At 36.0% G+C, this 13272-nt stretch overlaps 1 protein-coding gene and 1 long non-coding RNA gene across 14 annotated transcripts in view; one reads left to right on the forward strand and one right to left on the reverse strand.

The window, feature by feature from the left end:
- Positions 1-90: 90 nt before the first annotated feature.
- LOC114578087 (rap1 GTPase-activating protein 1) overlaps positions 91-13272 on the reverse strand; it is a 101778-nt gene continuing 88596 nt past the window's right edge. For 12 of the 13 annotated variants that reach the window (XM_062080613.1, XM_062080612.1, XM_062080611.1 and 9 more), the window contains 7 exons: positions 10871-11179; positions 6316-6498; positions 5681-5919; positions 5317-5595; positions 4122-4287; positions 3181-4017; positions 91-3108 (listed from right to left, as the gene is read on the reverse strand). In XM_062080613.1, coding sequence (XP_061936597.1) covers positions 2947-3108; positions 3181-4017; positions 4122-4287; positions 5317-5595; positions 5681-5919; positions 6316-6498; positions 10871-11179 — 2175 coding nt within the window. In that variant the 3' untranslated portion in view covers positions 91-2946. Of the gene's footprint in view, positions 3109-3180; positions 4018-4121; positions 4288-5316; positions 5596-5680; positions 5920-6315; positions 6499-10870; positions 11180-11835; positions 12056-13272 lie in introns of those variants that run through there. The other variant, XM_062080623.1, reaches the window with a different exon arrangement.
- Positions 4284-5664, forward strand: LOC133666805 (uncharacterized). Its single transcript, XR_009831485.1, has 2 exons — positions 4284-5227; positions 5293-5664. It is a non-coding gene; the product is annotated as an uncharacterized LOC133666805 (long non-coding RNA).

Genomic DNA, 13272 nt, shown 5'->3' on the forward strand with positions numbered 1-13272 from the left:
TTAATAAAATAAATAACAATTATTTACTTAATTTATTAAAAATTACTTACTCATATTAAAATTATTTCATATGATAATAATTGGAAAATATTGGTTTAAATCATTTTATTTATTGGCGAACATCATTATCACTGATTTTCAAGTTGACAGTCGTGCATAGAAAAGAAAAAATAGTATGCGCGAATACTTACACCAGTCATAAGAAATATATACTTTCGTGTCGTAGTGTCAGAGAATAATAGTATTCGCAATTCTGTTAGATAGATTTGGGCGATTAATATTAAATACAAAATATATATTTGTAGCAGTAATATTTTATCTCTCTTTCGTTCGCACTCACACTCTCTCTCGTAATATAATAACACATATCTCTTTGTAATATAGATAATCTTTCTTTGATTTTGCAAGGCCAGCATAGAAATCACACTAGAGAATGATGAACTTAGTCTTTTTTTTTCTAAATTTTAGACAAAGAGACGCTCTTATCAAATGACCCATTATTTAAACATAATTAACATTATATACATTTGTAAAAGTAATTTCACCTAATTTTCGAGCTTTTCATAAATATGAAATTTAATGCGCAGTAATGAAAATTTGTGAGTACTTGCATTTATATTCGATAGTGAGATATATGTATACAGCTATTAAAATTTCTTTCATATCCTGCAGCATCAAATTTTTATATTGTATGTATATACGTATGTGCGTGCTTTCTTCAAATCATTTTAGTTGTTTGTTTATAAAACGATATTTTGGAATTCAAAATCACTCGAGATATATTTTCTGGTAGTCGAGATGCTTCGAGTATCTCTCTTACAAATTCCACGAAATCAAATATTCGGATGACCTATTTTTCGCTCAGTCTAAAACAACATTGTAAATATACGTTGATCGTAAACTCTATAAAATACACCGTGTGTGCTCATCTTTACGACAGTTAAAAATAGCATTACTGAAAAGTGTTCGCAGCGATTACTATTTTTTGTATATTTTTTGAAAGTTTCATTTTGTTGAAAATTTTAGCCGGCATTACAAAAATCATTATTTGAAATAAATTTAAAAGTAAATTGTCATAAAATAGATTCCAAGATATAGTTCTTTTATATGTGATGATGTTTTGACGAGAAATTTTCATTTTTTCGTATACCACAATTTTTTTCTAGAGATAAGAATTCTCGTGAATAACGATTTTTCGCTATAAACAATACAAGTAATTGAAAAAAATCATGTCATATCGAGAAAATGACAAATTAGAAGTTTCATTTAAAGAGGAAAATTGTGATATAGTCCAAAACGACATTGTACAGGCAGTGATAATCGTAATATGTCTGCAAAATATTTATAAAGAGATACAAAATTCAGAAAAAAAAAACTTGTACTTGTAGAAAAAACTTTTGCTTGAGAAAAGTACATGCTATTTTATACGCAGATTTTAGAGGCGAATATTGTATGAAAAGGAATGTAGAAAACTAAGAAAAGTAGATTTTACTATGATAAACTTTGGTATTATATATGAGTGAACTTTCGAGTCCCTCTGTCCTTTCTTTTCTTCAACATTTTCGATCTTTCTACGTAGAAAGATAGCCAAATATTTATAAAAAAAAAAAAAAAAGAAAAAAAAAAAAAAAACATATAAAATACAACGAAATTAATAATAATGATAATAATATTAATAATATAATAATAATAGCAATAGTTTTAATAATAATAAAAATAAATCATACTAATACCATTTTGTGAAAGATAATGAAAAAAACGGTGCATAACTAAGCAAATGAAATACACTTAGTTTACTTTGCGTATTAGTGAACAATGAACGGTAATACGTGTCTTACTCGTATGTTACTGACACATCGATATATCGTAATAATTGTTATTAAACAATTTGGTGCATTTAAATCATTACAACCGTGAAAACGGTTAGAAAATCTAATCTTATTCTACATTGGCTAATGATGCCGGAAGATTTAACTAACGAGGTGTTTTCATATTTGTTAAAGTTGTTTCAGACTAATACTAAAAAACTAGTAATGGTTTCGGTAAATTCACCGCGACGAATACTGTAATTAACGATACATATCCTTGTTTCAATGTGAGACGTCAGAAATATATCGATAAAACACATATTTCTATAACCCACAAGCGTATGGGTATTTATACCAGTCACTTTATATTATTGTATGGGACAATATGCAGTTATCTCATTCGAAAACAGTATGAGAATTGTAACTGCTATTTTATATATAATATATAATATATATATATATATATATATCGATCTTTCGATTTATGCACATTTAATTATTACAAGTAAAATATGTTATATTAATTTCTGTATATTTATTCTCGATTTTGGAAACTAAGTCTAAAGGCCATGTTACTTTTTATTCTAATCTATCTATTATAATGACAAGATGTACCTACTTTTTCAAACATTCCTATTTGTATTTATTTATGTGTATGTTTGTATGTGTCATTTATTTGTAATTATATTGACTATTAGAGATTAACTTACGTCTACTAATAAATTAATAGATAAATAATATTGTTAAAGATCAAACAAATATTTCTACAAGTAACAATTAGCGTCTACGTTGTAAATACCTCGAAAGACGTATCGCTATATTTATATCGCAAAAAACATTTTCTCTAAATATCCTTCACTGACCCGTTCTTTCGTAATATACAGGGTATATATCAATTTACCTAAAGAAGTTCAACCACAGTGTTAAAACGTAACGTAAAGCATTTGAATTGCAAGTTTCAAACTCTTTGCAAACAGCTTCGGAAAAATTTCTTTTCAAGAATCGATTCCGAAAAAGTATGTCGAGTTTATTTATAGAGTTTTCAACTACTGCGCCTAACTAATTATTAAAATCTAATAATTGCAACGGGAAGTTATGCGCCGATGAAGGCAGGGTTAAATGTATCTCAAAGCCATCTTTAAACGGTAGATGTCTGTTGATTGTTGTTGTCCAATGGAATACTCGTCGAACATTCCTTCAGCATAGCTCTCAATCGAAGAATTTCTTTCGATGCCGCTGCGAGATCGGACTGCAATTGAAGTTCCTTTTCTCGCAGACGTTTTATATCACGTTGGCAGGTCTGTAAAATAATATCGTACTTAAATCATGGTAACAAAGCGTATACAACATTTACCACAGCGTACAAACGTACCACATTTTGCCTCAGCAAATCTAATTTATCGCATTTAAGCCTCGTAACTTCCATTCTCAAGTTTTCGGTTTCTAAAATGCCATCCTTAGTGGTACACCTCGTGGTATCGTGCGTCTCGGCCGAGCTCATCGATTCGAGGCCCGTGTCGCTGTCCGGATATACGACCTGATCCAGTTCAAGTTCGCTGTTCAACGAGCTGTCGTCACTTTCCGAAATAACACGTTGAGTCGTTTCCGTCTTTTCCGACCTCTCTTGCTTCCGTAAATTTTCGTGAGTCAGTCTTTGAACGGATGAAATTTTGTCCACCACCGTGTTATCGTTGCTAGCGCAAATGGATGCGGTAGACTCTCTCCGATCAACCTCGTCTTGCTGCAAAGTGGCCAAACTGCTATCTTGGTTATCCGTGTTCGACAAACTACTGTCCTGACTACCCAAGCTGGGACTTCCACGCTCCGAATCTCTTCTAAGGGTTAAATCGGGCGAGCCTAAGGGGCTCGAGGGCTCCACCGAACGTTTGCTATTAATTTTCGTGGTCGATTGTCGATTGCTCGGCGGACTAGACTCCGACTGGCCCTTTTTCGACAACTGTTGCGGCACGCTTTCCGTCGACGCGTTTCTAACGCGCGATATCAGAGCTTTTCGTACGGTGTCGATAAATCTGGATCCACTTCCACCGCTGCCGGATCCCGATGCGTCGTTGCCGGTCGGGCTTACTGGACAATTGCCTCCGAAAGTTAGACCGCTACCTCCGAATCCGATTGCTCCACCGAGAAATTCAGCTGTCTTCGCTTGCAATTCTTCCGTCAGAGATTCCAACAAAGCTGACCTCGTTCTCAACTATTTCGGCGTTTAAAAAATAATTGATATTTAAATATATATATATATATATATATTCTTATAATTTATTAATGTTCTCGTAATAGTGCGAATAATTAAATTACCTCGAGTTTCGAAAATTTCTCAGCTTTATACGCCGCATTCTCAGCGTTCACTAATTTCGTCAGGAGGAATTCCTTGAATTCGATTCCTCGTAAAAATACAGCCGGAGTCGGTAAAGCTGGACCAAACAAGGGAACGTCGTTCCGTGCCGTTACACTGACCTTGTACCTACAGAACACGAATCTTTATATAAATATCGTACGAATACCGACCAGAACGTAACGTACAAGAAAAAAAAAGAAAAATTATTTATCGATCGAACAAAAGGAAAACGTAAGGATTTCTGTTAAAATATTTGGATTGCTCGTTCGTGAAGTAAGTATTTAGCGATTTCGTAACTGATGCATAACCTTACTTATATAATATAACAAAAAAAAAAGAAAAATTATTTATCGATCGAACGCATAACCTTACTTATACGGTATGCAACAAAAAAAAAAAAGAAAAATTATTTATCGATCGAACAAAAGAAAAACGTAAGGATTTCTATTAAAATATTTGGATTCCTCGTAAGTTGAGAATTTAGCGACTTCGTAACTGACGCATCCGAGAATTTCACGCATAACCTTACTTATACGATATACAACAGAAAAAAAGAAAAATTATTTATCGATCGAACGCATAACCTTACTTATGAGATATACAACAAAAAAAAAAAGAAAATTATTTATCGATCGAACAAAAGGAAAACATAAGGATTTCTATTAAAATATTGTTGGATTGTTCGTTCGTAAAGTATTTAGCGATTTCGTAACTAACGCAGAGAATTTCACGCATAACCTAACTTACACGGTATGCAACAAAAAAAAGAAAATTATTTATCGATCGAACAAAAGGAAAACGTAAGGATTTCTATTAAAATATTTGGATTGTTCGTTCGCAAAGTAAGTATTTGGCGATTTCGTAACTGACGCATCCGAGAATTCCATGCATAACCTTACTTATGCGATATACAACAAAAAAAAAGAAAAATTATTTATCGATCGAACGCATAACCTTACTTACACGGTATGCAACAAAAAAAAAAAAAAAAGAAAATTATTTATCGATCGAACAAAAGGAAAACGTAAGGATTTCTATTAAAATATTTGGATTGTTCGTTCGCAAAGTAAGTATTTAGCGATTTCGTAACTGACGCATCCGAGAATTTCACGCATAACCTTACTTCCACAGATATATACGAATCTAAGAATATACCTCGTATTAGGTGTGCAGGGGTCGACGACTTGTACCACGATGAATGCATGTAAGAAGTGGCTCGCGATCATATCTGGACTGAAAGGGGTTGGCTCCTCTTGGAATATTATCGCGACGATGTCGTTCCCGATGTGTCTTTTGCGCTGCAATTGCTGCGAGTCCCCTGGACTGTACGGCAAAAGGGAGGCGACGTGGAACAACACTTCTCGGCCTCGAAATACCTCGTACACCGCCGAATCGCCCGTCTGCCCGTGTCTAGTGTCCAAACCTCCGCGATACCTATTTTTTTGTTGAAAAAAAATTCAACAAAAATTATTTTCACAATCAATTCCATAAATAACTGATACACATATATATACTATACCCTTTGTGATCCCTTAAATCGATCTTTTGCCCGAGCAAGTCGAGAAATTCTTGGAAAGCAGGCGTGATCTGCCTGTTCCCAAAAAGCTGCTCCTCGGTCACCTGGCCGGCGCGTTGATGAAGAACGCCGAATTTGAACCTCGAGACCAATGCGTGCTCGTCGTATCGCGCTATCAGCGTACCGGCACCGGAACAGACAACGGGCATCAGCGTGCTCACGTTCAGCGACTCGTTGATGGCCTGCGATGAAAACGATCGAAAATAATAATAAGCGACGATGAATCGATTGAAGAATTTAAGCTTCTCGATTATTAAAATTAACAAAATCGAATCGACCCGAATTCACCAATCTCAATGCCTCTTTGAAAATAATCCAATATCCTGCGAGGTGTAAATAATAAACAAGACTTAAATATTGAAAATAAAATTTTTTTTAAAATTCATTTTTATAATTCAAGGAAGAGATTCGAGACTCCTTACTTTATCTAGAATTAATTAAACAAAGGTTATTAATTAAAATTATCGATAAACGATCTTGGAATAAACGAAGAAATCGATCGAACAGAGCATCGAATAGAGTTAAATGTTGAAATTTTTCGATGAAATATTTAAAAAAAAAAAAAAAATTCGCTTCACCTTGACCATTTTCGCGGGTGACGGATTCGGGCCGAGGTTCGCGGCCGGTACCAATTCGTGGGTGGAGCCTGCCCGCAACCGCAACAATACCCTCCAATGCTCCTGTCCAGCGACCGTCTCGGCCTTCACCGAGACGAGGACCGGCCCGTTCTCTCCGTCCCTTCCGACCAGGTTCACGTGCTCCTGCAAAAGAAAATTCGTTCAATACGGGTGGGTTGGAAGCGAGCCGGGCCCACTTTTTTACGACCCATCCGCTGCCTCGCTCTCCGACCGAGCGGTGAAAGGCGCAACATTTTCGAAAGGGTGCGCGCGAAAGGTCGAACGATCGATTCGTCGTCGCCTCCTTTTTCCTGCGAAAAGCGTTTCGAACGAACGCGAATGGGGATAAGAATGAATGACAAGGCTGAACTTGGAACAGTATTTTGATTATATACGGGACAAGTTGAGAATTTTCAACGAATTTTCTGGCGAGAAATCGAGTAAGATTTTGAGTTATATCCGAACGGAATTCATGTGTAAAATTTCGTGTGTGATCAATCGGGAAATCAAGTTTCAGTCGGAAGAAAATATGTATTTAAAAAAAAGAGAAAAAAGTACGCGTAACGACAATATAAAACGCGTAATTATCTACGAATTTGTTTACCGTGTTTGTAATGTACGAATAATGAAAATAATCGTAAATTGGTTATTGCAGAGACATCGTCAAGAGAATAACAATTAAAATGCACTAACTCCGGAAAGGTCGAGTTATATTTAACTACAATTAAACGCTCGTTAAAAACGATATTTTATTCACGAGCATAGAATTACCGATAATGTTATCTTCGGGCATGATAATAATCGATGCGCATACGGCAATTTTCTTTTTCGCACGATTTGACTTAACATTGAATTCTCTTGACTTTTATTTTTATTTATTTATTTATTTATCTTTTTTTTTACCAACTTGTTTATTATATATATATATACGTACATCGAGTAATTGAACGAACGTTGAAACTGGAAATTTGATGGAAAAATATCAATGAAAAGATTTTAGTCAAAAAAATTGGATTCGAAGCAACGTATCGCGGGCTTTTAATTGGGAAACAATTTTTAATTAAATGTAATTAAACCGGATGATACGTATACGTAGTGATTGAATCGGTAAACAGATAAAAAATAATCTCGGTTAATTGAAAAGAAAGTTTTTAAAGTAATTCTTGAAAGCGCGAACTTTGTATTTTTTTTTTTTTTTTCGTGAATTCCTTCTTCTTCGTAGCTACACGAAATTTTGTTAATAGTCTCGAAAAGTTTTTCTCTTCGTTATTTGTAAAATTTATAAATATACTAAATATACTTTGTTTTTAATAAAAAGAAAACACTGTCCATCTTTACGCACGTAACGATAAATTAAAAAAGAGAAAATGGAGGAAATAAATGAACATGTTTAAAGCGTCGGCAATCCGTTAAACGGATAAACTCGTCTTTCCCAGTTAACGGCCTAACAGGAATAAAATTGCATTTATATCCACTCAAGCAATTTGTAACTGTAATTGTGCTTGTAGGAAAGAATATTCAAGAAATTTAAATTGCATAGAAATCTCATAAAACTTTACTTGTGCCATAGAGATTATAGAGATATGAATGAAAACAAATTACAAAGTAATGAAATAAAAACTAAAATACAGATTGTTTTTCCGAAACGAGATACGGTAACATATCTGTGCAAGAGTAAAATCCTTAGATAATAACGACTGACGATAAAACAGAATAGTTGAGGAGGAGAGAGAGAGAGAGAGAGAAAAAAGAAAAATAAAAACGAACGCATTCGATTCATAAAACTTAATAACAAACAAGTATCGCAATTAAGATAAAAAAATTCGATGTATCCATTGGTAACGCACATTTTACTTCATCATCGAAATAAACATGTTTCTTCGTAAGATAAATCTTCGTAAAAATTAATTCTCAATATTCCGAAGAATAATTACAATTACGTGTAATTACAATTTATTAGTACCTTGTTATATCTCGTTAAACGTTTATTCGTGATTTCCGATATTCTCAGAGACGCACGAAGATCCATTTAATACCCAAAGAGAAAGCGAATATATATACACATTCCTTCTGGTATTTTATCCTTTCGATATTTTCTCCGTATTTCAACGAAAATCAAAGTTCAAAGAGGAATGAAAAAAGAACGAAGCGATTGAAAAATGTTTAAAAACAAAGTCCGAGCGTGGAATTAAAATCTATGTTATATCTCGGTTAAATCTCGATCTTAAATAATCCAAAAAAGAGAAAAGAAAGAGAAGAGGGCAAACGGAAGAAAAGCGGAGGCATCTTAAAAGCTAGCAAGAATGAAAATCGGGGATGTCGAAGAGGAGAGGAGAAGAGTTTCTTCTTACAAGCATTGCTGCTCGTAGCTATGAGAACGTTCCCACTCCCACGCCCGAACAGTGCTCCTTTCCTTTTCCTGCGCCTCCCCTCCATTCCTTTTCTCTCTGACCCGCGCCTCATCTTCCTTCTCCATCTACCTTGGTCACTATGCGCGTACAACGATCGCGAAATGTATATATGCAATGCGCACAGCCTGATTACCAAGTAACCAACGCGGTTATTTCTGCTTGGATCGCTGGATACGATTGTAACACGCGATTAAATAGCGCGATCTTTTATCTTGGTCTAGAAAAGCAAATTTATTCCACGATCACCTCCTCCGTATTCCTTCGAAAAGCCATCATGGTTTCCAGCACGCGTGCGTATCTATCTTGCCCATTAACGGCGTGCTTCAGCCAATAAAGATAAATTTAAGCTTTGTAATAATAAACTCGGAACCATTTGATCCTAACCGTTATTATTCTCTCCGTTTTATCTTTAGCATCTGTATTTTTGCCAAGTATAAATAGAATTCGTTTCAATAATCGAATAATACGTTCTGACGCTATCTTGGCATAATTAATATTATTTTAGAAAAATAACTGGCTTAATTATCTCTTAATTACTGCATAAAAATTCGATTAAACGAACCGTGAAAAAAATTCAACGGAACAAAAGAAATAATATCATTTCGATGAAACATTTTCAAAGACATTGTACGTCTATCGATTGTTTTCGATAAAATGTCATCTCGAACGGCGTTACCGCGTTGAATTTGAAATTTCAGATTTTACAATTTTTTAATCGGGTCGCGTCTCGATACGCGTTTATTAAACATATTTCTTATAACGTATACGAAGCAAAATCATCAAAATCCGTTTCAGACTTAATAATAAACGATTTTATCGCCTCGATTTTTTCCGTTGGATATGCATTTTTTACCAACGATTAAAATTCGTTCCTTTAATCAGACTACATTGTTCCACGAACAATGTTCACGCATCTTTATTCATAAATTGCAACTCGGCCGCAATAATTAAGCAAAGGATACGGACAGTGATGTTCGCAATCATCATGCGTTTACTATTTCAAACTGCACGCGTGTTGTTTGTTCGAGAGCGAGTAAGGGGACTAATCGGCTCAAGACGGACTATAATCTTATAATTCCTTCGTTCAACATCGGTCAATTACCACGGATTTACAGTTTTAACAGTTACCATAGAGTAAGTAACAATTTACTACCGCGTTAATCGTTCTTTATTATGTAATCGGAAATTACACATATACGTTTACAAAATTGTTTCTAATAAAATTGAATGACGTTTTAAATTATTTCATTCACGATACGAAACTTGAAGGAAACGGTACGTCTTCGATACACACGACCAAACACTTTGACCAGCCAATCGATAACCGATATACTGAATTTATATGCGAAACACGGTTTACGGAAGTACGCATTTCGCATTATTCTCGCGTCACGTTTATAATTAACGAACAATTTTCAAAGTTATTACAATTTATTTGTAAAATCAGAACGGAGAGAGAGAAAGAGGTTAACTAACTCTCTCTAATTGAAAGGTATGAATTTACTTTGTAAGAATTCGCTTTAATCTTTTACTAGAAAAGCGCGACAACAATGTAACAACAACGCGAGACGGCACAATTACGAATCCTCGAAGCTTTCGTACGTTACGCGACGCGAGAAATTTTTCACGGAAAAATACGAGGCGAGGGCGGACGATATTTACGTAATGTTTATTCGAAATTACAATTTACCGTAAGTGGATTAAACGGTATTTTGTATTTCGGTAATACAGGCATAATGAGACGTCCAAGTATCTAACGACTGACCTTGCCATCGACCGCTGCGTGTGTGTGTATCGTCGAATTAGCTACCACTACATGCTCGCGGAGAAAAAACGCCAGTAACATTCCCCCCTCTCCTCTCCCTTCCCCTGCCTCCCCACCATATTTCAAACGAGAAACCTTTCGACCAAGTTTTAGCGAACTTAATCCCGTTGTATCTTTCCCCGTGAAACCTATACCACAAATTCACGTCCACGTGTGTACGTGAAACGTGGGTAATTTTAGTTTCTTTCTCGTTCTTCACTTCGACCACGGAGCGAAATTGACGAAAGGGAGATAGATAACCGATGTTTAAAATTATACAAGTGATATATATATACGTTACCCTGCCGACGAAAAATCGCCTGTAGCACTTGGCCGTGTCGTCTTGGTCTATCCTCGGTTGCCATGCAGGCTGGGCCGGAAGTAACGCCCTGCCAGCCGAGTCCAGGGCGTGTCGATGATCGGTACCGTCGACCCAGTAACCAGGCGGTGTCACCACCAGAGGTGGCTGAGATCCGGAAGTGGCTTGCTGAAGCGCAGCCTCCATAAGAGCCCTGCCAACGGGTGCATCGCCGACCGGTGACGGGGATGGCGTGGGTGTGTGATTATTCTGATTACCAGGACTCGACGCTGCCCTGTCCTCCCTCGGGGTCTGTAATCACGACAGCCCAGTTCGATACTCGCCTCTCTGTCCTTCCCTCCCTCTCTCTCACTCTCTCTCACTCACTCACTCTCTCTGCGTTTTCGCAATTTAAACTCGAAGAATTTTCATTCTTTTTTAAATCAGGTGTATCGATAAATGAATGAATGTAAAGTAGATGTTAAAAAAAGGAAAGGAAACGTATTTTATAATTGTAATTATTATCGTAAATTGAGTAATTTTCAAATTGCGCAGCGGATGAGGTGAAAAATTTTTTTTTTTGTTTAACTTGCGAAACTAATTAACGAAACGAGTTTAACGCAATATGTATACCGTTTTAAAATAAGTAGTCGGGTATGTGTATATATATGTATGTGTGTGTGTATACATATATATATGCGCAATTTTGAATACACTGATCAATCAACATCGAGGGAGAATATTCATGACGTGGTAAGTCATTTCGCGATAAATAACGTAACTTAACTGTACATCACGTCTACAAGCCGTAAAATTTTAACTCAACGTTATACACCGGCGGGAACCAAGTAATTATTTTCCTTTTCCCCTCTTTTCTTTTTTAAGTATTATTAGAGAGCCATGTACACGCTCTTTTATACGTATACACACGCCTTTTAATGAATTTCATTTGGCATTGTTGTACCAACCATACGCGCCACTCCTGTACCTTTGATGCACGGAACTTCTTATACACTCGCTTTCTACGCTTCTTTATCGTGCCGGCCCTTTTGCGGAACTTTGAATAGTCCCGGTTATATAAAGAACCGAGCAGGATGGCCAACTATTCGATGCAACAGATGCGAACGAATGATGTGACTAATTAAAGGAAAAAAAAAATAAATCGACGAAACCCACTTTTCAACCACGATTCCTTTCGTCCCCGAATGAAATTCTTACGAACTCGTGGAAGTCAAATTTAAATTTTTCTATTGGAAAATTAAAAGAAATTCCGGCTGGCCGCAATTCAATTGCACAACTCTTATTCAACTATGTAATCGGGTATAAATTTCCGACGATTATGCGTGGGATCGCGTTACGCACTGTCTAGCGTCCTGTTTCATCGTTCCCGCTTCGACTGTTAAATTACGTAAATAAAAAGTCGGTTTCACCGGCGAACGATCGATCGAATTGACCGGAAGGGGATCGACCGAAGAAATGCTCGTATTGCGGGAAATCCAAGTGTCTTGGACGATTCTGCTTCGGTGTTCGTGAAACAAGAACTGTGGAACGGCTTCGCGGATTATAAAAGGAAGGGAAGTGTAAATATGATTACATAAATATCGTTGTTGGAAAAAATTGTCGTCGATTAATCGAGACGGTTAATTAAATTATACAAACGCATTTTATCTTTAATGCGGATGGTATGCTTCCATGAAGGATTAAAACTTTAAATTGTTAAATACGCACAGAATTAATATTACTCGATACTATTTATAATATAAATATTCCACGATTATTATGAATGGCGATATAGGAGAGTGTGCGGTGTAAAAATTATCTTGATCCGTTAACAAAGTTATCCCTTTCCGTGACGATTATTCGTTAAAATATCGAATAATTATTTTACCGGGTATTAAATGATAAATTTCAATGAAAAGAATTAGCAGGAACGGCGTCGTAAATAACCCATTCAAAAGCAATATCGTAACATTACGCGGTTATAATCGTAAATTTTCATTTTCCGACCTGCTAATTCCAATTAATTTCGCCACCTAGCAGAAACTATAATGCGAGAACCACTGTATACGCTGCTTCCACCATAAGCAAATTGGAGATCGACCATTCGCGAATACTCGAGCCGTTCTCAACGAGGCGATAGAACTTTACAGGATACGTTCTTTGAAAAGGTCAGAACGTTGTTGCGTCGGTAGCGCGGCAATCGCCCTATTGCCCCCACCACTTTCCTTCTCTCCGCCACTATTCCACCACGTTCTACATTGCGAAATATTAGCTTTGTAAGATTATACTTGCAAATTGGAACGAAAGAGAAAAGAAAACGAAGGGGCAAATATATCGGCAAGAAAGAAACACGTACTATTTGCGTAACTATCTTTCGTTCTGTCGCTAATTCGATAAGAATTTGA

Source organism: Apis cerana, linkage group LG10, assembly GCF_029169275.1.
Source record: "Apis cerana isolate GH-2021 linkage group LG10, AcerK_1.0, whole genome shotgun sequence".
NCBI lineage: Eukaryota > Metazoa > Arthropoda > Insecta > Hymenoptera > Apidae > Apis > Apis cerana.